The sequence below is a fragment of the Phyllostomus discolor genome, chromosome X (assembly GCF_004126475.2).
Source record: "Phyllostomus discolor isolate MPI-MPIP mPhyDis1 chromosome X, mPhyDis1.pri.v3, whole genome shotgun sequence".
NCBI lineage: Eukaryota > Metazoa > Chordata > Mammalia > Chiroptera > Phyllostomidae > Phyllostomus > Phyllostomus discolor.
The window spans coordinates 103962090-103989640 of NC_050198.1; the positions used below are offsets into that span (position 1 = coordinate 103962090).

Genomic DNA, 27551 nt, shown 5'->3' on the forward strand with positions numbered 1-27551 from the left:
AGTAGAACAACAAGCCCTGGCTGGCGTAGCTCAGTGGATTGAGCGCGGGCTGGGAACCAAAGTGTCCCAGGTTCGATTCCCAGCCAGGGTACATTCCTGGGTTGCAGGCCATAAACCCCAGCAACCGCACATTGATGTTTCTCTTTCTCTTCCTCCCTCCCTTCCCTCTCTCTCTCTCTCTCTCTCTCTCTCTCTCTCTCCCCCCTTCCCTCCCTAAAAATAAATAAATAAATTTTTTAAAAAAAAAGAAAAGAAAGAAAAGAAAGTAGAACAACAAAGCATATGCAAATACTAAACCTTCAGTAAATCTCATTTTTGTCTAATTGTCATCTCTCATTCCAGTGCCACCTTAGCAAGAAACAAGAGAAGCAATGGCAATCTTACCTGCAGAAACACTGAGGGAGCTCCCCTTGGCCATACAGAGGGAACAAAAACGGGGTGTTGCCGTACCGCCCAAGACAGTGCAGAAAGTTTCTGGTAGCTGTGAGACCATCTATGGTACTGCTGGCTGTCTCTGACGTCATCGCAATGGAATGCAGAACGAAATATTGCAGGTTGGGAGTTAATTTTTGGGTTTTTAAATATTCAGAGAATGTCATCTCCTCATACGCTATGAAAAAGAAAGGTGAAATTTTCTGTTAAAATCAGCACTAAACTTCAATTGACACCATTACATAAAAATTATATCAGGTCTGTGTAAAAGCCTTGGAAAAGGACATACATGGGAATAATATTACATTTTGGACAGAGAGCAATAATTTTGGAGGGGCAAAAAACTAAAAATTTCATTATACTGATTGCATTGATGGCACAATTTTTAAGCTTTACACAATGAACTTTTGTTTAGTATTTTACAGATTTAAAAAGTAGAAAAGCTCCCTGGCTGGTGTGGCTCAGTGGATTGAGTGCGGGCCTGTGAACCAAAGGGTTGCTGGTTCAATTCCCAGTCAGGGAACATGCCTGGCTTTCAGGCCCAGTCCCCAGTAGGGGGCGCATGAGAGGCAACCACACATTGATATTTGTCTCCCTCCCTTCCCCTCTCTAAAATATATATAAATGAAAAAAATACTTTGAAAAAAGTAGAAAAGCATTAACTAACTCACTAACCATCACAACAGTTTTCCAGGCAACTGTCTTATTTTTATCATTGAAAGTGCAGCATAATGCCAATAATTTTACTTTGAAATATTAAATATGACAAATGGTAAACTTTTGATTAAAGCAACAGAGCAATACGTGATTTTCTGAAGCATATGTTCCTTATTAAAACTAAGAGCAATGAACTGAGTGAAAAGTAATAACTAATTGCTTTGTGGCTAATAAAATCAGTCTCACTGCCTTATAATCACAACACAAAAGATAAGGGGTCTGTGAAAAACTATTTCTTTTTTTAAATATTTTATTTATTTATTTTTAGAGAGGGAAGGCAGGGAGAGAGAGAGAGAGAGAGAGAGAGAGAGAGAGAGAGAGACAGAGAGAGAAACATCAATGTGCGGTTGCTGGGGGTTATGGCCTGCAACCCAGGCATGTGTCCTGGCTGGGAATCGAACCTGTGACACTTTGGTTCACAGCCCGCGCTCAATCCACTGAGCTATGCCAGCCAGGGCTGAAAAACTATTTCTTGATACCAAGAAAAGAAAAAAAATGCAATTTAATGGTTAGTGGTAAGAAATACATTTCCATGACAAAAGACAAAAAATTTTATGGAAATTATTTATATAAACTAATAAGAATTATAAAAATGTACTGAGGTAATATGTTTATACCACTGTGGAGAAGAATTTGGCAGTATCTAATGGACTTGCAGCTTTAAGAGCAAGAGCTAGACTTTTTAAATTGAATTTGCTGGGGTGACACTGGTTCACAAAAGCATTGGGTTTCGAGTGTCCAACTCAACAAAACATCAACTGCACATTTAGTGAAAAAAAAAATACTGGTGTAGTTCTCATTATAACTTCATAAATGAATTGTCGATAGTATCTTGTTATTTTGGATAACTTTTCCAGTCCAGTGCCCTTAAAGTATAAAGCGCTGTTACTGATGTGCTCTATTCAATTTCCAACAAATGGAGAAGGAACTGGCCCCAGATCACACAATGAGATGGGTCAAAGCCAAGTCAGAAACCATGTCTTCTCCCAATCCAGCAGTTTCCACCACGCAATCAAGCCTCTTTTTGTAAATCAATCAGAATGAATAATTCAATATTGCAAGCACAATTACTGATGAAAAAGAAGTAATGAACAATGCAAACGACTATAGTAGTTACTCCATAATCCAAGGATACATTTTCCGTGATTTCAGTTACCTATGGTCAATCAGAGTCCGAAAATATTAAATGGAAAATCCCCCAAATAAGCAATTCATCAATTTTAAATTGTACACAGTTCTGAGTAGCGTGATGAAATCTCGTGCTGTCGTGACGCACCCCACCCATCTTGCCATGGAGAAGAGTCACCCGATGGCCCAGCACAGTCACACTGCATAGGCTGTCTGTTAGTCACTCTGTAGACAGCACAGTCAGCAGATCAAATGTCTCAGTGCCGCAGTGCGATACTCTTATTATACTTAAGAGTAGTGATGCTAGAAATTCGTACATGCCCAAGAGAAGCCATGAAGTGTAAACAGGTATAGGAAACAACCTAGTACATATAGGTTTCGGAACTATTTGTGATTTCAGGCATCCACTGGGGATCTTAGAACATATTCCCTGTAAATTGGGGGAGGGGGGGATTACTGTATCATCTATGAAGGACCAGTTGACAAAAATATTTAATTAACAAGAATAAAAGTTAACACACAGCACAGCGTTTCTTCAGTGACAAAAACGTTCTATACCTGCACTGTAGCCACAATAGCTACTAGCCACAGGTGGCTACTGAGTGACTGAAATGTGGCTAGTGTGATTGAGGAACTGAATTTTCAATTGTATTTAATTTTAATTAATTCAAGTTTAAGTAGCTACATGTTGCTAAAGGCTAACATAGTGAATAATGCACAGTAAGAATGCATTTTAAAAGAGAAATAAGTGGCTCCCTACATCAGAGAAAGAATATTAAAATAAGAAAGCTCAAATAACAGGCCCTGGCTGATGTAGCTCAGTGGATTGAGCACGGACCTGTGAACCAAAGTGTCGCAGGTTCGATTCCCAGTCAGGGCACATGCCTGGGTTGCGGGCCAGGTCTCCCCACCCGCCATGAGGGCCACGCAAGAAGCAACCACACACGGATGTTTCTCTCCCATTCCCCCTCCCTTCCCCTCTCTCTAAAACTAAATTAAGAAAATCTTTGAAAATAATAACAATAATAGGAAAACACCATGAAAAGCAAAACAATACCTTTATATTCATCAGGATGGTCTTCATACTCCATACAAAATGTAAGAAACTTCATTAGCATTCGCTTTTCTACCATAGTAAGTTGTTTGCTATTGAAGACATCTGCTCTTGAACAAGGAACCTGAAACACATGATTTCTAGTTAAGAAACTGCTTCCTGGTGATAAACAAGGACTCCAAAATACACTGTTTTCCTTAAACTATAACAAGATTATTATTTCCGTTCTAGCCAGGCTGTTTCACGTTCCCTTCCACCAGTTCTAATGGCATCTCTGTTGACTTCAGAGCTAATTAACTTGTGAGCTCTCCCCCACTTAATTTGCCTACTTGCCCCTTTTGCCATTAAAAGGCCAATGGCATGTCACCGCTAACTAGCAAATGATAGCTCAGATCCAGCAACGCTGGCCAAAATTAACACTTCCTTGACACCAGCATCAAGCTGCAGAAGAACTTGTGAGAAAATTAACACATTTTAACTGAGCAATCTCTTCCTATTCACATTTGTAAGTCATCAAAGGGGACTGGGATTTTCGGCTTTACTAGGAAACTAATGATTTTGCTCATCCTTCCAAAGCAAACCATCACTTAAGCTCATATCCAGTAACAATAGATCAGCATAGTACCTGTTCCACTCTTCCTTCTCGAAATGCAAGAATCCTGGTAATATTCTTGAACTCTGCATAGCGACTGACATTCGATTTGATTAGAAGATCAATTAGCAATCCTCGAGAATACAGCAGCTGTACAAAGAAAATAGTTTACAGCATGAAATAAATGGTGAAATTGTAGAAAATTCATAAACGCTAAATACAGACATACAGTTGCTATACTTTGAATTATTTGTAAAATCTGTCCACTTGAATTATTTGTAAAAAGCGTTAAACCTATTAATATTATAATTCATAACATATTCCAAGCTTACAACTGATTATCTGAAATTCAAAATCCAAAAACCTCTGGAATTGAAAGTTGTAACGTAACTGGTTTGGCAACCAAACCCGACCCAAATGGATATGAGATATAAGGTTCTTCCATCTGACTAAAGAAATATGAATGTGTTTAATTAGAGTACCTCCTCAGACCCTGCTAAGGATGTTACATCATACACAGCATATCAGCACATACACTGTATTACTTTCTAAAATACATATTTATTGAATTTACTGGGTGATGCCGGCTAATTAAATTATACAGGTTTCAGATGTACAATTCTACAACGCGTCATCTGTATACCTCATATTGTACTGTGTGTTTACGTCCCCAAGTCAAGTCTATGTCCATCATCATCTATCCCGCCTTCACTCTCTCCTACCTCCCCCACCCCCCTTACATCCTAGTGATCACCTTCCTGTAGTCTCTGCCTATGAGGAATTTTTTTTTGGGGGGGGGTTAATCTAACATATTGCATTTGGCTGTGTATAATGCACTCCCATGTATAATGCACACCCACGTTTTTGGCCCAAACAGTCAGGGGAAAAAAAATCTTTCATTATAATTTTTTAATTCAATTTTTTAAAGATTTTTAAATTTTTAATTTATATATAAAACTGATGATCATATCCCAGGGTATTACTGTGCATACAGATATCGTTATTGCTTTCTAAACTACGCTTTTAATGCATGAGTACCAATAAAAGCATTAAAAAACATTTATACAGATACAGAATTAGTACTACCCATGTATAATGTGTAGCCTTATTTTGCCCTCAAAAATCTGGGGGCATTATACATGGTAAAATACGGTACATATTTTTAAATCTGAATACCAGAACACACCAGGCCCCTAGGGTTTTGGATAAGGAACAGCAGCCTTATCCAAGGCCAGGTGCTCAATAAGAAGAAAGGAGCTCACTGACCTCCTCGTCAATGAAACAAGAAAAACACTGGTTATACATTTCCATTGAAAGAGTCAACTTACAAGGTCCCTCTGTAATGCCAACAGTCTAGATTGACCTGAGGTACGTCTTTCTCGAGAAGTGAGGATGACTGGTATTGCCAATACCAATGTGAGGAATTGATTTAATCCTCCAACGTCTCTCATAACCAATGTGGGAGAGACAAAACCAAATTCAACAGTACTAACATGTCTGCAATTTAACCATATGGTTAAACGCAACCGATTTGGCTATTTTCTATATTGAAACACCCTTAAGTGACAATAACTCAATACATGTTAAAAATTTAAATGTTACACCTTAAATAAGGCAGGAAAACTTTAAAAAATTAGCTCTACTTCACAGAAAAATGGAATTTCAAAATCTAAACCATTAGTATGAGTATCCGACAGGCCACTAAAGAATTTCTGATAAGCCCTGGCTGGCGTAGCTCAGTGGATTGAGCACGGGCTGGGAACCAAAGTGTCCCAGTTCGATTCCCAGCCAGGGTACATTCCTGGGTTGCAGGCCAGAACCCCCAGCAACCGCACATTGATGTCTCTCTCTCTCTCTCTCACTCTCTCTCTTCCTCCCTTCCCTCTTTAAAACTAAATAAATAAAATCTTTTAAAAAAATTTTAAAAAACTACAAAAGTATCCTTTGCAATCTAGTGCTGAGCATTTTTATTGTTTTAAACCTATATTTAAAGGTATTTAACTGAATTAAAAACTGTTGGCTACTGTATCTTTATAAAATAAATGTTCTGCACTTCAGACAATAAAATGATAAAAACTGGCAAATGTTTACAAAAATCATTTGCAAATTAGTGTTGTTCTCTGGTACGATGGGTGAAAGTGCTCCTTACCTTTGATACCAAATCGATGTTAAACCTCCTGCCTTCTTTAACAATTTGCGAGTACATAATCCTGTTTTTCTTTGGTTGCTCTGTGATGTCTTCCGCTGCAGGCACAGGGTCACCGGTTTCCTCCGGAGCTGACAGCACACAAGCGTTGTCATCACAATGGTTCGCGCTCTCCCCGGCCACTACAGCATCGTGTGCTTCCAGGGCCGGCTCCGGATCCGCGCTGGGAGTCTGGTCTTCGGGCCACTCACTGCTCGCGGTGCTTAATGACTCGCCTGCTGGGGGCGGGCAGGCCAAATCTGCGGCTGTCGTGGAGCCCGCAGATGCCACCGAGGCGTGGTTTTTCTGCAGTGCGCCAGCCTCCTCGACACCTTCGTGCAAATCCTGACTAATGAGAAATTATAATAATAATCAACACCACGTTTTTGATTGCTGTACTTGGCACCGCTTTTCCATTTTACCTTTTAAAGGCAAGTTTTATTTCTTCACGCCATTTGCTCTGATCAAGTTCTCTGTGTGGTTTTGCCTTCCGTGAGCCACACATTAAATATTCATCTATTCTGGTTTTAATATTTGCAATAGGAAACGTAATTAACATTTGGAAAGTACACAAACAGTTCAGGGTTAGGCAGGCTGGTCACATGTACATTTTGGGGAATTTAAAGCAGACAGTGGAACTGTACTTTCAAAACAAATCAAAACAGTGCTCATAGCCCCGGCTGGCGTAGCTCAGTGGATTGAGCACAGGCTGGGAACCAAAGTGTCACAGGTTTGATTCCCAGCCAGGGTACATGCTTGGGTTGCAGGCCATAACTCCCAGCAACCGCATATTGATGTTTCTCTTTCTCTCTCTCTCTCTCCCTCTCTCTCTCCCTCTCTCTGTGTCTCTGTGTCTCTGTCTCTGTCTCTCTCTCTCTCTCCCTCCCTCCCTCCCTTCCCTCTCTAAAAGTGAATACATAAAAAATCTTAAAAAAAAAAAAACCAGTGCTCATGACCACAGCCTTCTGAATAAACAAAGAGCAGTTCAAACCCTCACTCCCCCTATGACTAGGAAACTCCGTGAACTTAGTCAAATTATTTATCCTCTCCAACCTCGACACCGCATCTATAACACAGAGCCATCGTCCCTCGGCACCATAGGTGGCTAATACCACCTCCCTCACAAGATTGTCCTGAAGATCAAATAAAGTATAACATGCAAAGAACCAGGCACAGAGCAAATGACCAACACCGGAAGTTATCAAAGATTATTATTATTACCGGGGATGAGACAGAGCTAGGAAAAAAGTGTCATGCAAGTAGAAATTGGCTTATCGCAGTTTCTAGATTCTTTCCTGCTGTACTCTAAGTAGGAGTGTCTGTTACTCTACTGGTAGCCCCACTTCCAAAGTTACGACTCGAGTTAACACTCTCATCCTATTATTGCCTTAACTGACATCCACTCTTCCTGCGTCAATGTATGTCTCCATGACATTTTTTAAAGATTTTATTATTTCTTTACTTATTTTTAGAGAGAGGGGAAGGGAGGCAGAAAGAGAGAGAGAGAAACAATGTGTGGTTGCCTCTTGTGCACACCCCCCCGCCACTGGGGACCTGGCCTGCAACCCAGGCATCTGCCCTGACTGGGAATCGAACCAGTGACCCTTTGGTTCACAGTCCGGTGCTCAGTCCACTGAGCCACACCAGCTAGGGCTCTCCACAAGGTTTCATCCTCCACAGAACCTGCATTTTCAGTGAGTTGCCTTGTTGCTCAGCGCTGCTCAGCGCTGCTCGGCAATAAAAGTGCCCTGTACCTCAGAGCCACGGGGAAGCAAGCACCTGCTAATTGACTGCTCAAGAATTACCAGTGGCTCACACCTGTTACAATGGCTATTGTCAACCAGACAGGTAATACTATGCGTTGGAGAGGTTGTGGAGAAAAAGAAACCTTCGTTCACTACTGATGGTTATGTTAAGGGATGCAGCCACTGTGGAAAACAGCATGGCAGTTCCTCAGAAAACTAACAGAGTTACCACATGACCCAACAATCTCTCTTCTGGGTATCTACCTGAACACCTTGACAGCGTATATCCACAAACCCATATGCACCCCATCGTCACTGCAGCATTATTCATGGTGGCCAAGACATGGGAACAACCGAAATGTTCTTCCATAGATGATCGGATAAAGACGATGTGGTACCTGCATATGCACAATGCAATATTACTCAGCCACAGAAAAGATGAAATGCTACCATTTGCAACAGCATGGATGGATCGTGAGAATATCATGCTGAGCAAAGTAAGTCAGGCACAAAAAGCTAAGAACCATATGATCTCACTCATATGTGGGATGTAAAACTGAAACTCAAAGACACAGACAGCAGTGTGGTGGTGACCAGAGGGAAGGGGGTGGGGGCAGTAAAGGGTAAAGGGGGTCAAATCTATGGTGATGGAAGAGGATTCGACCTTGGATGGTGGGCACACCATGCAATATACAGACCATGTATCATACAAATGTGCACTTTGAAACCTATATGATACTATTAACCAATGTCACCCCACTACATTTAGTAAAAAATAAAATAGGGAAATTTGTTTTAAAAAATCTAAACCCTACCACATAAAATCTTCCAGTTTGTGAGTCTGAACCAAATCACCTTCTTTATGTACTATCTTCCAGTCTCATCATTTCTACCTCCAACAAGGCATCTCCACGCCCTAACTTATCAAACTCTGATCTCTGGGTTTGGGCCCCTATCATTTGTTTATTCTGGGACAGTCTTTCTGCACCCCATAATATCATAACTACACCATCCCCAAACAAGGATATACTTCAACAATCCATTCACTCTAAGAAAAAGTTTAAGCCCTGGCTGGCGTAGCTCAGTGGATTGAGTGCGGGCTGCGAACCAAAGTGTCGCAGGTTCGATTCCCAGTCAGGGCACATGCCTGGGTTGCAGAACCACACATTGATGTTTCTCTCTCTCTTTCTCCCTCCCTGCCCTCTCTAAAAAAAAAAAATAAAATCTTTTAAAAAAAAGAATGTTACATAAAAAAAGTTTAAATTTCACTTTGAACAACTCATCCCTAAATTAATGATTCTCATCATTCTATTACTGCAGGCCCCCATAATATACACATGAAGTTTACCTCGCATCTATTTATCAGTTCCTTTTTCATAGGCATCTGTCTGTCCAGGACATACTTTCTATTTCAAATCATACTTGAATTCTCAAGCGAGGACCCTAGCATCTCTTCTTGTATGTTCCTCATAATACCTGCCACTCTGCTCAGTAACCGTGCTATCTAATAGATGCTCGATGAATAAATAAATGGTTTGTACATGTAAATATGAAAGGTATTTGTAGAAAAGCCAAAAAATTAGGCCAGGAAAAATCAGTAGATGGTGGATTCCCAAGTCTTGGTTCACTGAAAGAGGGCCTTCTTAAAATTACTCCAATAAATATTGCAATGAAAAGGGTACGATGGAAGAATAAAATAACGTATTAAAGATGTCAAGAAATAAAATGCCATGGTATTTTTACTGTTATAACCTAGTAATTTTAATTAAATATAATGAAAACAAACTTGACATTATTAATGTTACAACAAGACTTTTCAGATCTCGGAAACTACTGTCAGGAAAGTTCTAGCCCTAAACACAGTACTTTGCACATATTAGGCAATTCACAATGTCTGAGGTTGCCGATGTACAAAATGGAGATCAGTCCATGTGCCTCACCTTTCATGAGGCTGTTATAAGATACATGAGCTACCATATATGAAAAGTATTGTACAAACACTAAACGCTTACTCAAACGTAAAGTATGAATCAAATGTAAGATACTGGAAAACATCCCACAGTTAACAACAAGCAACGCAAAGCAGGAGCACCTAGGGTTTCTGAGACTCACTAAAAGCTCTCTGACCACATCACCGCCATCGGCACCAGTGACATCAGTGACATTCAGGATGAAGGATGATGATGTGAAACGTGACGTGTATATACTCTACAAAATTGTTCGTGTTCCGTATCCACTTGCACTATTTTGAAAACCAACAAACCAAAGTGTGTCGCGTGAGGGATCTAAAGTAACAACTTGCAGCAAAAGTTCCATGCACGCCCTGGCTGGCGTAGCTCAGTGGATTGAGCGCGGGCTGGGAACCAAAGTGTCCCAGGTTCGATTCCCAGCCAGGGTACATGCCTGGGTTGCAGGCCAGAACCCCCAGCAACCGCACATTGATGTTTCTCTCTCTCTCTCTCTCTCTCTCTCCTTTCCCTCTCTAAAAATAAATAAAATCTTAAAAAAAAAGTTCCACGCACAAAGATAAAGCTGAGAGATGACAGGATAATTAATTAAACTTTACGGATACGACAGAATATGGGGACTTGTCCTATTATAGACCACAATGATGACACCACGGAGATGGATCTACTCACTGGCTATCTTTATTGTATTGACAATATTGTATTTATTGTATTGGACTTCACAGAGTGAATAGAACGCACTCACCAATGTCAGACAACCTGAAAGCTAAAAGCCAAAATACTTAAATACAAGTGTCAATGTGAGGAAAGGAGTTATTCTTTGAGAATCCGTCTGACATGCATAAGCCATTCAGTTTACTATTCTCAACATCGGAATTCGATGAAATCCCTAGCACAACGTAAAACATACGCACTAAAAACACAGCAGGGGCCTTCCTTGCCATTAACGACCACCACGATATTTTTGAAGCTCTGTCAAAGTTGAATTAAATACCTAACTAGACGGCATAAAGGCACCAGAAAACTTCAAAAATTAAACTCCACTCCATGCCTAAGTAAGCAAAATTCTGTTCATCTATCTTTCCATACAGGATAGGAAAGGGAACAGCCAAAGAACTTGTACACGGGACCCATAGACATGAACAGTGGGGGTACTGCCTGAGGCAGTGGGGGGTGCTGCGTGGAGGGGGGCAAAGGGAGAAAACCTGGGACAGCTGTAATAGCGTAACCAATAAAATATCATTTTTAAAAAAATCAAATTTAAAACAATATTGGTGTCTTCAAATTCTTTAAAGAAGATAACTGAACTTCTGGAAGCGAACTTCAGAACAAAAGAATAACTCCATTTTATTCACTTTAAAATCTTTGAAAAGTATACCATAAAAACACATTTGCTGGTTGAAAATAAATGTCACTGGATTACATGCTCTCAAAGGAAATTTTTAGAGTTCTAAAACGATACTCTAATTTTAACATATAAAGGGAAAATCTGTATCATTAGTTCTTATAAAAACTTTCAATAAAACCGATTTCAGAAATGAAATTTAAGGTCATTTGTATTGCTAATTTGAATTTCAAAGGCCATTTACAATACAGTATAGCAATAATTTTTTAGATAATTTTACCTCATTGCAACTGCTGAATACTGCTTATATAAAATGCATTTTTTTACTAACTGCCAAAAATTATATATAAGCCTGAGAACTGGGGGGGTATGCATTCTGATATTATCTAGTATTGCTTATTAATTAATGGTAGTAACAAAAGAATGCCTAGAAGTGAATGCCTTATTAATGCCTTGTAATAGTCACCCTTTCAGATGAATCAAATGACAAATTACCAGCCAGCTGGTTAATTTATTCAGCACAGGTGTTCACTATTTATTTTTCAGCCCTTTGCACCTTTTCTCGCCACTACAGCTTGCTGTGGAGATTGTATTCTTTTACTCTGATGTATGTACTTGGTTGTAAGCCCGTTCATTGCTGATTTACACAGTGTATGTTATACTGCTACCCAGCTGCTTACTCCTGCAAATAAATGTTTACGGCTACTCATAAGAGTTACAAAAATCACACTATCCAAAAGTTATTGTTCCAGAAAATAGTAATATAAAAAAAAAAACAACCCACTGTAATCAATTGTGAATTGCTGCAACATAATATATTGGTAGATATATTTCCTACTTATTACCAACCTAAAATGTTAGTGCATACTATAGAATATAGCTCAAATATAAACCTCTTATCACCCTCTGCAAAAAGAAAATTTCCTAAGGTGGGGTACGGCAGGTTCTGTTGCTTGCCTACTCAGAACCCATTAATTGCCCTCTTCCTCACTGCCCTAAGAGCTGGGGTTTTGTTCCAGTATCAGGCAGAAGGTGCCCAGAACTAGGGGATGGATCGTGGCTGATCAAAGCCAATCCCTGCAATTGTACTGACCTTAGCTAGGTACTGCTTTTGCCGTGAGCAGGTAGGTTATCTAGTTTCAGCCAAAGACACAAGGGAGAGTAGGGTGGGGCTTTGGGTCAAAACTGTCTAGCAGAGTAACAACCCCCCAAAAAGTATGCACATGTTAGGAAAAACTCTCCCACTTCCTTTCACGTTTAGAGATTTCTGTTCTGTGAAAACCTCTTTGGAATCATGGCAACCATCCTCTCCATCATCTAGTCTGGAGAGAAGGCTAAGAGCAGTGCGGAGCAGCTACCCCAGCATGCTGATTGGGATGAAGATGCTCAATTAACAAATTATGCAGTGACCAGCCTACTGATCTACTCAGCTGCTCCCGTGATGGCTGGCCCCGCTGCCTAACCAGCTACTTGTTTGAACCACTTTTAGCTGGGCACTGTGTCACTTGCAGCCTAAAACAAACTGATCTGCACACAGTATTAAACAATAGCTTCCTCTGAACTGTAAAAAGTATAGAATTTTGGATTACTAGTAAAATGTATGCTTTGTTATCAATCCACTAAACTTGGTTCATCTGCAAATCTAAGACCCAAATTTTTATCCTGCTTCAGCATTATCATGCGAGAAAAGGGAAAATGATGTTCAATATTACACAAAAGGAAAGGTACAAGTTCCTGTCGATATTTTAGAAATATAAAATCTCATGCCAGCTTGGGAACCAAAGGGTCGCTGGTTCGATTCCCAGTCAGGGCACATGCCTGGGCTGCAGGCCAGGGCCCTACTGGGGGGCACGTGAGTGGCCAGGTCTCCAGATGCAGGCATGAGAGAGGCAACCACACATTGACGTTTCTCTCCCTCTGTTTCTCCTTCCCTTCCCTTCTGCCTAAAAATAAATAAAATCTTTAAAAATAATTGAAAATCCCTTCTTACTAAGGAAACCACGTGGCACTAGGCAATTAACAGGAAACAATTCTCTACCCCAAAATTGTTTACATTTGTGTGACTTAAATGTGAATTCATGTATTGAGCCTTTTCATAGCCTGCTGACTTTTTCAAACTAGAATTCGAAGATGCTTTTTGCTCCCCCACACAAACAAAAACACCCCACAGCACAACCACGGTCGTGACAGCTAAAGGGTACTGCACTCATTCCTTATCTTCCTAACAGCAGGAGGTAGGCAGGCATGTCAATTCTCCACCGTAGATATGACTACTTGACAAAACTAAACAGCATTCTAGTAAATTATAAAAAGTAAATGCGGTTAGGTGCTAGTCCTCACAAAGGCAATGGTTCCAGCGTTTGGTGGGATGACTCCCGTGATGGGCATGTGTATTTATCTGCTGCATGAAATACAACAGGATCCAGGGAAAGCAGACCGAGTTGTTGAGCTAGACAGACTTGCAACAAAGTCTTGGCTCTTCTACCTCTGCCTCCAACCAACCTTCCGATTATCTGTAGGAAAAATATAGCTATGACTCACGCACACTGCCATGGCACAGATTCCATAAAAATGAATGAAATAAGATATGCAAAGCACCAGGTTACAGCAGTTGTGTGTAGGTATGTATAATATCCATCAATGTCTCTGTAAACCTAATACAAATGGTAAAAGATAAAAAGAGAAACATAACAGAAAAATAAGTAGTGTAAATTATATTGTGAATGGATAATGTTGTTAAGCTTTGTTGTTGTTATTGATTTTCCACAATATTCTTTTTTTTTAAATATTTTATTTATTTATTTTTAGAGAGGGAAGGGAGGGAGATAGAGAGAGAAACATCAATGTGCGGTTGCTGGGGGTTATGGCCTGCAACCCAGGCATGTACCCTGACTGGGAATCGAACCTGGGACACTTTGGTTCCCAGCCCGCGCTCAATCCACTGAGCTACGCCAGCCAGGGCTGATTTTCCACAATATTCTTGATCAGGGAGTTAATATATTTTAGAAAGGCTTGCAGACTGTGAGAGGTTCAATGGTTATGTGAGTTTCTTGAATAATATTTACATCAAATAAGCCCATTTCTAAAGCAAAAATGTTATTATGCACACCATTTTTAAATATGTAAATGCTAAAGGCATTTTTTTTTTCAAAAACTTGCCGTTAGCATTTTTTCCATTACATATATACCAGGTCTGTCCAGCCACTGTTAATATAATGACAATGGTTTGTGCGACATCGATGTACCAAGGACTGAAGTTTGACTTCTATTTGTCTGATGCAACTAAATCCACTCAACTCGTGGTGTGAATGACCATTCAAGTTTAGAAGTTACAGTAATTTGCCATTTGGTCAGATTGTGGATTTGATTTGCATCTAATGAGAGAATAGTGTGCAAGAACAAGATAATTAGCATGTGAGAGACCCTAAAAGATTTCCTAGGGTTAGTGTATAATTATCAAGTCCTCAGGACATAGTGATAACAACTTCCTTTCTGGAAAAAATTTCATTAGGTGAGCCTGAGGGTAAGTAGAAACCACAATTAACTTGTGCTGTATGGCTGTGGAGAGAAAACACATGATGCTCAATAGAAAATAGACTCTAAAAATAAAAAGCCAATGGAACGGAAGACATAAAATTGTTTGTCTTTGCCGAATACGTGACTGACTACATAAAAACCTCAAGGAATCAATGAAAAGATTCCCAGAACTAATAAGTCAGTTCACCAAGTTTTCAACAGTTGTTTCCAGATACCAGTTACGAATGTCTGGAAAGCAAAATCAAAAAGGCAATTCTTACTCACAAGTGCAATTGCTCCAAATGAAATATTTAGGTATACAACTAATAACATGCACAGGACTGGTATACCGAAACCCATACAATTCTGTACAAAGAAATCAAAGATGACCTTCATACATCGAGAGACGTGCCTTGTTGGTGGAACAGAACACTCAATAAAGATATCAATTCTCCCAAGCTGATCCACAGCTTTAATGAAATTCTTACCGAAATTCTAGCAATGTTTTTTTTGACATAGACAAAGCTTTGCTAAAACACTGATATGGAAAGACAAAAATTATAGAATAGCTAATACAATCCTGACAAAGAACAAATTTGGAAGAATCATTCTACCTCATATTAACTCCTACTTTAGAAGTCTGTTCAGAAAAAGTCCAGCCATTGTTAATATAACAAGAACCGTTTGTGTGACATCGATGTAACCTGGTGGCCAAAGAGAGCGGACTGGAATGCACATGCGTGAACAGTGACGACTTCACTGTACCAGTCAGTGGGGGCGGTAGATGCCGTTGAGTGGGCATGCGTACTGTGTGGCTGTCGCATTCAAAATGACTGAGCGAGTAGACCAACGAATCTGCATCAAGTTTTGAGTTGAGCATGAATATTCCTCCATGGAAAATATTTGGATGATTCAGAAGCCCACAGCTATGGGCGAGTGGTGATTGGCAGCTTCATCACAACAATGCACCTGCTCATGTATTGCATCTCATGCAGTTTTTTTTTTTTTGTGTGAAACATCAAATCACCCAGGTGACTCAGCCCCCTACAGCCCAGATTTGGTGCCCTGCAATGCCTGGCTTTTCCCAAAACTAATACCACCTTTGAAAGGGAAGAGATTTCAGACCATCGATGAGATTCAGAAAACTATGACAGGGCAGCTGATGGCGATTGGGAGAACTGTGTGAGGTCCCAAGGTGCCTACATGGATGGGGACTGAGGCGTGATTATCCTATGTACAATGTTTCTTGTATCTTGTATCTTCTTCAGTAAATGTCTCTATTTTTCACAGTACATGGCTGGATATCCTCTGGACAGACCTCGCATAACTGTAGTAATCAAGACCATGTGGCATGGATATGGAAAAAGACATACAGATGGTCTCAACTTATGGAGCTTCGAGTTGCAATTTTTTGACTTTATGATGATGCAAAAGCAATGTGCATTCAATCAAAACTATATTTCAAATGTTGAATTTTGATCTTTTCTCAGACAACCAATACACAGTATGATACTCCCTCCTAATGCTGGGCAGTGTAGCATGCCATGCCTCCCAGTCACCGATGTGGCCACGAGGGTCAACCATCATTATTTATAACATACTGTGTTGCCAGCAATTTTTGCACATTGTGTTCTGAGCAAATTTAAGGGAGGCAAGGCTAAGCTATTATGCTCCGTAGGCTAGGTGTATTTAAATGCATTTTGAACTCACAATGTTTTCAATTTACAATGGGTTTGTCAGGACATAACCCCATCATAACTCAAGGAGCGCCTGTACAGACACATGGAACAGAACAGAGAATCTGTAAATAAACCCACCCAAGTTCAGCCAGTGATTTTTGACAAAGATGCGACAGTAATTCGATGTAGGAAAAAGAACCTTTTGAGTGAATGGTGCTGGAGTCTACTGCTAGGCAGTGAGTTCTTAGATTTGATACCAAAATCACAATTTACAAAAGAAAAACAGATACATTGAAACTCATCGAAATTTAAAATATTCACTCTGCAAAATGCCCTGTTTAAAAGGATACATAGAACCTACAGACTATGGAAAAATATCTGCAAACCTCATTCCTCACAAAGGACACATATTTAGAATGTATAAAGACCTGTCAGCCCTGGCTGGCGTAGCTCAGTGGATTGAGCGCGGGCTGGGAACCAAAGTGTCCCAGGTTCGATTCCCAGCCAGGGTACATTCCTGGGTTGCAGGCCATAACCCCCAGCCACCGCACATTGATGTTTCTCTCTATCTCTCTCTCTATCTCTATCTCCCTCCCTTCCCTCTCTAAAAATAAATAAATAAAATCTTAAAAAAAAAAAAAAGAACTGTCAAAACTCCACAGGGAAAATGTCAATCCAATTTTTAAAAAAGAGCAAAAGATATAAATAGGGATTTTGCCAAAAAGGCTATATGGATGGCAAATGAGCACATGAAAAGAGCGTCAAAATCAACCATCTGGAAATGTAAATTTAACTACAATGAGATATCACTACACACCTATCAAAATAGGTAAAATTTAAAAAGTGACAACACCAAATGCTGGTGAACATGTGGAGAAACTCATACATTTCTCTGGTGGAAATGTAAAATGGCACAAATCGTTTGGAAAACAGCTTGGCAATTTATTTTAATACTAAATATGCAATTACCATATGACCCAGAAATTGTACACTTGGGAACTTATCCCAGAGAAATAAAAACTTATGTTCACACAAAATGCTGTGAATGAATGTGTATGGCAGCTTTATTTGTAACAGACAAAATTGGAAAGAGCCCAGATGTTTTTCAATGGGTAAATGGTAAAATGAACTATGGTACAACCACAGCATGGAATACATGAACCTACATATGTATTAAAATTATATAAAACTACACACCCACCATGTCCACAAAATACAACATTAACATTAATAACACAGGCAAAAAAAAAAAAAGTGTAACAACACAAAGCCAGGAACTTGTACCATGTTTTTTTATTATTTACCAAAGGGAACTCACAAAGATTTTGTGATAGATTCCACAAGAATTTCAAGGATCTACAAATAGTGATGACTTTACTCAATAAAAAAAATGCAGGCGCTTTCTAGAAAACTAAAGTTAACCTCTTAAAATGTTAAAAATTTTATTCTAATAATTTTTGTTGGGGACCGCCCTGCCTGGTCTCAGGAAGCTGTAACCCCCTGTGACTTAGGCTAAGTGAGAGACCTCCAGACCAGGAGCCACTGAAGGAGACAAAACTTATTTCCCTGGCATGAACGCTGCCTGTTCTGTGCCTGGCCTCCTAGGCTTGATCAGTGAGCCAATGACAGGTAAGATTTCCCATGGGGGAATTGCCTAAGATAGGTATGATCACAAGGAGGCCTCAGGAAAGAGACTCGGGGCTGTGGAAATGAAGGGGTGATCGACATCAACCCCTGCCCCCTCGGCTTTGTCAAAGCCTGAGTGAGTCTTTGTTCTTAGATGTGAGAAATGCAAGTCTCCTGGCTGCCTCTGTCTCCTGGCCTTCTCAGGCCTGCAGGGGCGGAGCAGCGCAGACCAGAAACGGCAGACCCCCGGGGTGATCAGGCCTAGGACATAGAATATACAAGATCCTGTGAGATCTGTTCGCTGGAAGATGTTATGAACTTGGAATTTAAAGGCACAGGCAGGAAACCTTTGGAACCTGTAGTCCTTTCATATGATAAAATCCCAAACTTTGCCCAGAATGACAGCGGGGGTTCTGTCTGCACCTTTGTAAGTCACCCACTTCTTTGGATCTTTTCTGCCAGACTGTAAATCCACAAACCAAGTCTGTGTTCTCAATAAAAATCTGCTTGGGAAGGGATATGGGATGCTCTCCACTAGAGAGGGTGGCCCTTCTGTCCCTACTCCCCCACAGGACCTGGTTGTCTCTGTGTATGTTTTTCTCGTGTTTTTCGACAAGCATCCGCAGCTGAGATGGATACTGCTGGATGGTATCCTCCACAAATTTTTAATGCTCATCTCTCTAAAATGCATTTAAAATTCCCCTCCATTTGCAAGGGAAGGATAAAGATCATAATTTAACTTTGACCTAAAGAAAATGCAATATAAATATGACCACCCATTGTTATACTGTGTGCTATCATACAATGATGACCTTGAGGGATCCTCTAATGTGAAGGCCATTTGACTCACCAGCTCTCCACCCGCCAATGTTGTCTAATCCTCCTCTGTGTCAAATAGCACCTAAAAATAGCAGCATGTTAAAGCCTAGAGGGACCTTAGGGATAAAGTGGTCCAAACCCTTTGTTTTCCTAACGGTAAAACAGAGATGCAGAGAGGAGGCAGCTCTCGCTCACGATCACATAGCGAGCTGAATGGGAAAGGCAAGACTAGAACCTGGGTCTTCCTGTGGTTTGCAGTGTGCTCGCCTCTCAGCAGATCTCCCTTTCCTATCTGCTGCTTTAAAATGACTATGGTCCCTGGCTGGCGTAGCTCAGTGGATGGAGCGCGGGCTGGGAACCAAAGTGTCCCAGGTTCGATTCCCAGCCAGGGTACATGCCTGGGTTGCAGGCCATAACCCCCAGCAACCGGACATTAATGTTTCTCTCTCTCTCTTCCTGCCATTCTCGCTATTCCTGTTGATACACGTTTGTAGGACTTGTTACAGACAAGCGGATTTTGTGTACATCCTTCCACTGCATCCTCTCAGGGCTCTTCCTGCTTAGTGTCGCATGAATAACCAGCTGCCTTTTCCAAGCAAATGAAGATGTACAGAACATTACCCCAGTTCACTGCTTGCTCCACGCTCTAATAGCCACTTCAAGGATCATCGAGTAGAGTTCCAGTTCGCTGGTGGAAAACAAACCTTCTACCACCAATCTTTCCTCTTTGCATTTGAAGAAGTTCCAAAAATGAAAATGGAGAAATCCAACACTGGAAATGAGGCCGTTTCTTCTGCACTCACATGGGTCGGTTCGGCCATTAGAAACTATAAACCCCGGCCCTGGCTGGCCGTAGCTCAGTGGATTGAGCGCGGGCTGGGAACCAAAGTGTCCCAGGTTCGATTCCCAGCCAGGGTACATGCCTGGGTTGCAGGCCATAACCCCCAGCAACTGCACATTGATGTTTCTCTCTCTCTCTCTACCTTCCTCCCTTCCCTCTTTAAAAATAAATAAATAAAATCTTAAAAAAAAAAGAAACTAGAAACCCCAATTGGCATGAAGAGTAGAGAGAAATCAAAGACCCTAAAATATCAAAATGTGCCTCTCCAACAACCACGGTGTCAGGGTCACTATATTCTAGTCAAGCAGTATTCATGGACACATGAGACAGTTACCACATATTTATTTCTGGTTTTACTAAAGCACTGAGTTTCCAGTTGAGATTACCATCTGTTATAAATCTGTCCGTACTGGCTCTAACCAATGTCAGAGAGACACACCTTCTCAAACAGAATGCCACTGAGTATTACGTAAATTACAGTCTATGTCTGGCATTTGAAATGCTGTCTTTTTGCAAAAAATTCATAGCAAAGTAATTGCATAGTTATTGGAGAAATGCTACTTATGCGACACCTCTGAACACAGATTAACAAATACACAGCAAGTTGCCGAGGTTCTCAGAATGACAGAGTACATCCCACAAAATCTCTAGGGTCTTGCATTTCAAGTGTGTGATAGTCTGATGTTCTAGACCAGGGGTGTCAGACTCATTTCCACCGGGGGCCACATCAGCCTCACGGTTGCCTTCCAAGGGCCAAATGTAATTTCAACTCCTTAACAGTTAACGAGTAGTTCCATTTATACAGTCCTAAAATTATTTCGGCCCTTTGAAGGCAACCTCGAGGCTGATGTGGCCCCCGGTGAAAATGAGTTTGACACCCCTGTTCTAAACCCTTGAACTCCATAACTACTTAAGTTATTGCACTGAACTATGCAATTACTACTTCTCAGCCTATAAACTCCATCATGTGAAGAAATGAATTTTTCCAATGTTTTAAAATACTAAAGTCTCTCAGCCAGACACATTGAAAATACCCACGTTTCCCACCATTCTCTCCTGATTTATGGTATGGCCCCAAATGTTATAAACACTCAATTTGACTATTTAAATGCAAAACTGTAATTTTCCATAAATTTTCTTAGATAAATACTATCTAAGGAAAACAGTGTGTATTTGCCATTTCCTACTTGAAACATTATCTCAGAAGAGTTAGAAAAACAGCAGACTACAATGTAAAAATCCTGGGTTTTAATCTTAGGCTCCATTTACTAACCAGCTTGGCTGCGGCCTTGACATTTATCAAACAATGTGACATACAGCAAATTAATCTTTTTTCGTTTTACTAAGGATGTTGAAAAAACTGCAACTAATGCTAGTCACTCTATCATAACACAGGACAGCTTTAACAATCAAGTAAGAGAATAAATTTAAAAGAGCTTGGCAAATGATAAGTCATCAAAACAGGATATTATGATGATTATTATTGCTATCTAAAGAGAGAAAACTGAAAATCACATTTTAAAAAACGCAAACCAGCATATCAGACACGTAGCAACCAATGATATATAAATCCTTATTGCTAGCTTCTTCTGAAGTACTGCTAAGCAGTCATTAAGTTACTTTAGCCTGGATAAAGAATTTTCATACCTGGCATAACAAAACACTTCCACATGTTGAATGGTTCTGTCCACCTTGCTAAGAACAACAGCTTCTTCATTTTCAAGGATCTGTTCTTGCCATGCGGGGCTTTCATTCATAATGTCACTCTTTTCCTGAAGAAAACACAGATGAGAAATTGTAACCAACTGAGCAGTCTGAAGCTGTACCCTTCTGAGGAAACTGGTACATTTACAAATTCATGCTTGTCCTTCCAGCAAATCAAAACTCAAAGCTGGACATCGCTGCAGAGCCACAGAAGCAATCCGAGCCAAACAAAGAATAAAATCTGTCCTATCAAAAGCTTGGTCTGGTTTGCAAATTTCTATCAACATACTTGATATTTCAATGCAGTCATCTGGGCATGGCTGTTTTCACACTGCTTTAAAAACCGTAACAAATAATGTCCCATCTGCTGAGAATCAAGCCTATGTGTTCTGATTATCTATTAATAATAAAGTTTTTACATTTTGTTGTTGCAACAGCATGTTCAAAATTAATTCTTTCCAGTTCCTCTTTGATCTTTCAAGGTTGATCATTAGGCATGTCGAATTCTGAATACATGTAAAAAATACTTTGGAAAAGTACTCATCCCAACAGAACTCAGGACTTTAGTAAACAACAGAAATAGTCAACCCCTTAATATTTTATATTGAGAAAGACAATAAAAACAAGAAAATATAAAGGATGCAAACTACTACTGAGGATTGAAAGTGATCCTTTAAAATTTTCAGTAATTCCTACTTATACAATATTTCAGGGAGGAAATTATGATACGGCAAGATCTAAATACAAGGGAATTTTGAAGATGCCAACATACACCTTTCTCAAATGTCAAGGATCACGTTTTAAACTGTTTACATGTTTAATCTATTTCACACCCATCTCTCCGACAAAAAAAAAAATTAAAAATATTTGACATATACCCAGACAACTAGTAGTAAAGTATTACTACACTATCCTTTCAGTAAATTCACCTCAGAAAACTTCTAAACTTACAGATTTGATAAAGTAGGGCAACAGTTACTTTTAAAAGTTTCATTGTCTTATGAAATGTACACTTGAAACCTATATGATCTTATTAACCCACGTCACCCCAATACATTTAGTTTAAAAAGTTTCATCGTCTTAAATTTAACATTTTAAACCCAAGAAAAGCAGTAGCAGACATCTCTTATAATTAAGTGCAATTGTCTGGCAACATTAAACACCTCCACATGAGTATGAGAGGGGGTGAAGAACAGAAACTTGGAATGTGTAGGCATGGGGTTCCCCCGCCTAGAGATAAGAACTGTGGAGCGGTGTCAGTGACGGGAAAGTGACGGGAAAAAGGACCCCGCGACTGGGTCAAGGTGCTAGAGTGGTCTACAAAAATACTTTATTTTAATAAATCTAACCCATCACCGATTTCTGTTTAAATCCCTTCACTCAGCAAAACTTTCCTATGCAGCCACTGGGGAAATGTATTTTGGTGGTGTTCCGGGATTCCAGATTACATTTTCCCATGGAAGTATCTAGATTCGCCTCATCTCGGGTGACCCTCACAGAGACTCCCCAAGGATAAGGTTCCCAAAGTGGTTCCTGATAAGCATAAATATATTAACATTGAAGGCATAGAGATCAAACCTTTTAATGTCTACTTGTAACACTTCCTTGATTTATATACACATAGGCTGAATTACATGCAATGCTGCTTTGCAAATATTGGTTATTTCTCCACACTCTCAGTTCTATATAACAATGTTATTCAAACGGACTCTTCATGGAATCTTCAACACCAATGTCTTTGTCATCACCAGAAGCACGTTTCGAGTCACGCATGCCATAAAATGAATCAGTCCAACTCCAATGCTTATTGTGCTGCTTACTTAGCAAAGGTAAGTGCTTAAGAAGTCTTGGCTATATTAGTTTAGCTCACTGAATACACTTTTGTGGAGTATAACACCCTCCTTCCTAAACGGCCTAAAATCTTTTGAGATAGATCAGCCTCTCATTCCATCATTGCGTGGTATGACGCTCTCAGCAGGAATTTCATTTCAAGCCACATATACAATTCATCTAAAATTAGGACAGTATTTTTTAACTCCATCTCATAAAAATTGATGAACTCCACGACATAAGCAATTCCCATTAGTATGCTTAAAATAAACTCTGAAATACTTCTTTACAATGACGTACAACGGCTACAGTCATGAGACACTACCCTTGGAAAAAAATTACTAACTTTATATTAAAAATTTTCCTTGCTTTTTGTTTTCACTGACTCCGTCAGATGACTTCTACAATTACATAAAACCACAAATGACTGAGATCATTTCAAATGAATGCATTTTCCCCAAATAGTGTTTTTTCCCCAAAAATGTACTAACTGAAAGAACAACTACTACAGGCGACATTTCATAAAAACTGAAGTGTTTTTTATGGAAAAACTATGTGAGAGAAAAAAACCTGCCTTATATTTGGGCATACAGAATGGTGACAAAATGGTTCAAGTGTATGTGCTTTATTCTTCAGCCAACATATTTATTTATATTTAAAAAGCATGATCTCTATTTTGAAGGCACTGGAAAAATCTTACCTGAAATGGTGACTGGATAATTTTTAAGAAAGTAAAAATTAAGTATTAATAGTATATTACATGAACTAAGGGGGGAGTGTTGGGGGTGCAGGCTGGGGGGAGGATAAAGGGGAAAAACTGGGAAAACTGTAATAGCATAATCAATAAAGTATACTTAAAAGGATAAAAAATAGTATATTACAGGTGAAACCTAGGATTTTCTTCAATTACACGACACATATAAAACCTAGCGAATTAAAGATAGGTAAGAACTTTACCTGGTATTCCTTTATCCAGGACAACAATCCTGAAAAGCTGAAACTGGCCCAGTTTCCTCCATAGTAGCTTCTTCTGTAACAATAAAAAAAAAATAAGAGTAAAGAAAAGGGTATAAAACTCTAGCCACCACCAATCTTTATCAACAAACCACCCTTGCCCCTTCAACTCATTCCATTTTCAATATCGCTGCCTCAAAGCTCAAAAGCACACAGAACTGGGATGTTGAGGTTAGAGGAAATAGCAGGCTGGAATAAATAGAACTGGACCTCTTAGATCCCAAAGGTAATTTTTCATTGTCTAAGGAGCTAAAAATCTCTTTGGCCTCCTTAGAGACGTCTTCACCGGTCACGTGATTGTCCACAGCTTGATACAGGCGATGAGCAGATAAATCTGACTCCTGGGCAGACAAAAGTGGCTGGGGGAAAAACCCTGGTAGGTCTTCAAGAAAGACACAGGAGAAACTGTTAACCCTTCTATGAAAGTTTAATATGTACTGCCAGCCCCACTGCTAAAGCCATCTCCCACACACAAAAATGTGTGTGTGTCTAGACACACAGCATGCACACATTCCTAACTGCCCACTGCCAACCTAGTGGGGACCAAAACGACACTCCAGTTTCGGGGTGGGTACAAGTCTTGGCTTTGTTTTGTTTTGATTTTTGCTCCTCTGTAGCTAATGAAATGAAAATCTATAAAAGCTCCTTGAAAAATGACACAAACCTAAAACCTTCAATATGGTATTCAAAATTACTCCACCAGAGTGCTGCTGGATAGCCTCTCAAAATTCTGATAGACTTTAGCCCTGGCTGGCGTAGCTCAGTGGATGGAGCGCAGGCTGGGAACCAAAGTGTCCCAGGTTCGATTCCCAGTCAGGGCACATGCCTGGGTTGCAGGCCATAACCCCCAGCAACTACACATTGATGTTTCTCTCCCTCCCTCTCTCTCTCTCTCTCTCTCTCTCTCTCTCCCTCCCTTCCCTCTCTAAAGAATAAATAAATAAATAAAATATTAAAAAAAAATTCTGATAGACTTCGCTCCTCAATCAACTGTTGACATGGACCTGAAGAGTAGTCAGCTTTATTGTACTGTTTTGTGTCTATGAATAATATTCTAGTGATTTTTTCAAGGTTATGTAGGTCTCAAGTATCCAGTGCTACGGCACATGATCTGTCTATTACATTGTGCGCCCACCTCCCAAAGTCAAATCATCTTCTGTCACCAGAGATTTGAACCCGTTTACCCTTTACTACCCTCGCCTCCTCCGTCTGACACCCACCACACTGCTGTCTGTGTCTATGAGTTTCATCATTATATCCCACCTATGGGTTCTTGGCTCTTTCTGTCTGACTTATTTCACTTAGCAGGATGTTCTCAAGGTCCATCCACATTGTTGCAAATGGCAACATTTCACCTTTTCTTACGACTGAGTAGTATTCCACTGTGTATATGCACCACACTGCCTCCATCCAACCACCTAATGCTGGATGCCTGGTTTTCTCCATGTCTTGGCCACCATGAATAATGCCACAATGAAGCTATGGGTGCATATGTCTCTGTGAATAAATGCTGGGTCATATGGTAACTGCATTCTTAATTTTGGGGGGAACCTCCATACTGTTTCCATAGCGATTGTACCACTTTGCATTCCCACCGGCAGCGAGTAAGGACTCCTTTTCCTCCACAACCTCTCCAACACTGGTTACTACTTGTCTTGTTGATAACAGCCATTGTAATAGATGGTATCGCACTGCAGTTTTGATTTGCCTTTCCCTGACAGCTCATGAAGTTGAGCATCTCTTCATATACCTGCTGGCCATTTGTATGTCTCGTTGGGGGAAGTCTCAGTTCAGGTCCTCTGCCCATTTTTTCATTGGATTTTGGGTTTGTTTGGTGTTGAGTTTTTATGACTTCTTTCTAATTTCTAAATACTGACTCCTTGCCGGACCTGCTGTTTGCAAGTATCTTCTGCCATTCAGTTGATTGATGGCCTTTTGCTTTCTGGCAGTTTCTTTTCTGCATGGAACAGCAATGGAATTGCATGGATTTGGAACCCCACTGCCCACCACATCCCCCCACAGGGTTGGCCCCCTGAGATGGAGGTGACCAGAATATAAAGGAGATGCCCACCTTCCCAAGGAACACAAAAAGAGAACCGAAGGAGACCCAGAGCTACCAGAAAACAAAAGATAAAATGGCTACAAAAAATCCTCTTACATCAGTATTTACTCTAAATGTAAATGGACTGAATGCACCAAGAGGCAGAGAGTAGCAGATTGGATCAAAAAACAAAACCCAACCACATGCTGCTGCCTTCGGGAGACACATCTAAGCTGTGAAGACAGAATTTGACTCAAGGTGAAAGGGTGGAGAATGACCCTCCCAGCAAATAGAAGAGTCAGCTTTTAGGCTCAAGTGTTTTACCAGCAATCGTTGCTTTTCTCCAGTAGAAAAATAAATGGTTAAATTGAACACTTGTGAAAGTAGGTTCACTACTTTACTTATAATCTGACAGTTCTCTGAAGGATAATGCAAATTCATACACTGTCCAAATCCCTAGTGAGCTTTATGTCCTCACCAGGGTGGCTTGGCGGAGTATCATTCCACAAAGTGGAAGGTCCCCAGTTCGATTCCCCATCAGGGCACATGCGTGGGTTGCGGGCCAGGCATCCAGATGCGGGCGTGAGAGACGCAACCACACACAGGGATGTTTCTCTCCCTCTCTGTCTCCCTCCTTTCCCTTCCTTCTAAAAATAAATAAATAAATTCTTTAAAACATAAAAAAATAAAAAAAAACCAAAGTCACTAGCAAGCTTTAAAATATAGATAGAACGTCAGCTAGTCCAATGATTCCAAATGGCAACCCCTGGCAAACATGACGGACTCAGGATGCCTGGAAGCTGTGATCCCTTCAGCAGAGAGAACAGTGGGAGGAGAGGCTGGGCAACAGTCATTAGTTCCCAGAAGAGGGAGGAAGAAAAAGAGAGGGATGTTTGAATAGGTGGTTTTCCCATAGCAGTTTATACCCCCTCCTCCCTTGCCTGAGAATAATACACTCCTGCCATTCCCCCCATCCTCTAGATGAACGGTCAAGAAAATTAGAAAATATCCTAAGTATTGAGAAAAAAAATGTAAAAGCCTGAAACCACTGTCTTTATACAGTTTGTTGAGATATTTAGATTTCTCTTAGCCACCGTAAGATTATAGGTGAGAAGCTCTACTATTAGGTGAAAGCGTCAAGATCAAGTTAATTTTTTAAATGGTTATACCAATTTATAAGTAATAAATAGACATCTGATATGTGACACTGTGAGTGGACAAAGCTTTCTCAGACAGGACACAAAAAGTCATAAAAACTGATAAATTACAATCAATCAAAATGGAGAACTTCTCCACAAAATATATTATTTGAAAAA

The 27551-nt window shown here is 40.1% G+C and overlaps 1 protein-coding gene across 1 annotated transcript in view; it reads right to left on the bottom strand.

Annotated features, from left to right (window-relative positions):
* The window catches only part of CHM (CHM Rab escort protein), a 142675-nt gene that overhangs the window by 71629 nt on the left and 43495 nt on the right, over positions 1–27551 (bottom strand). The window contains exons 3-8 of the mRNA XM_028523188.2: positions 24138–24210; positions 21294–21418; positions 6073–6457; positions 3957–4073; positions 3335–3455; positions 385–610 (exon numbers count right to left, since the gene is read on the bottom strand). Coding sequence (XP_028378989.1) covers positions 385–610; positions 3335–3455; positions 3957–4073; positions 6073–6457; positions 21294–21418; positions 24138–24210 — 1047 coding nt within the window. The remainder of the gene's footprint in view (positions 1–384; positions 611–3334; positions 3456–3956; positions 4074–6072; positions 6458–21293; positions 21419–24137; positions 24211–27551) is intronic.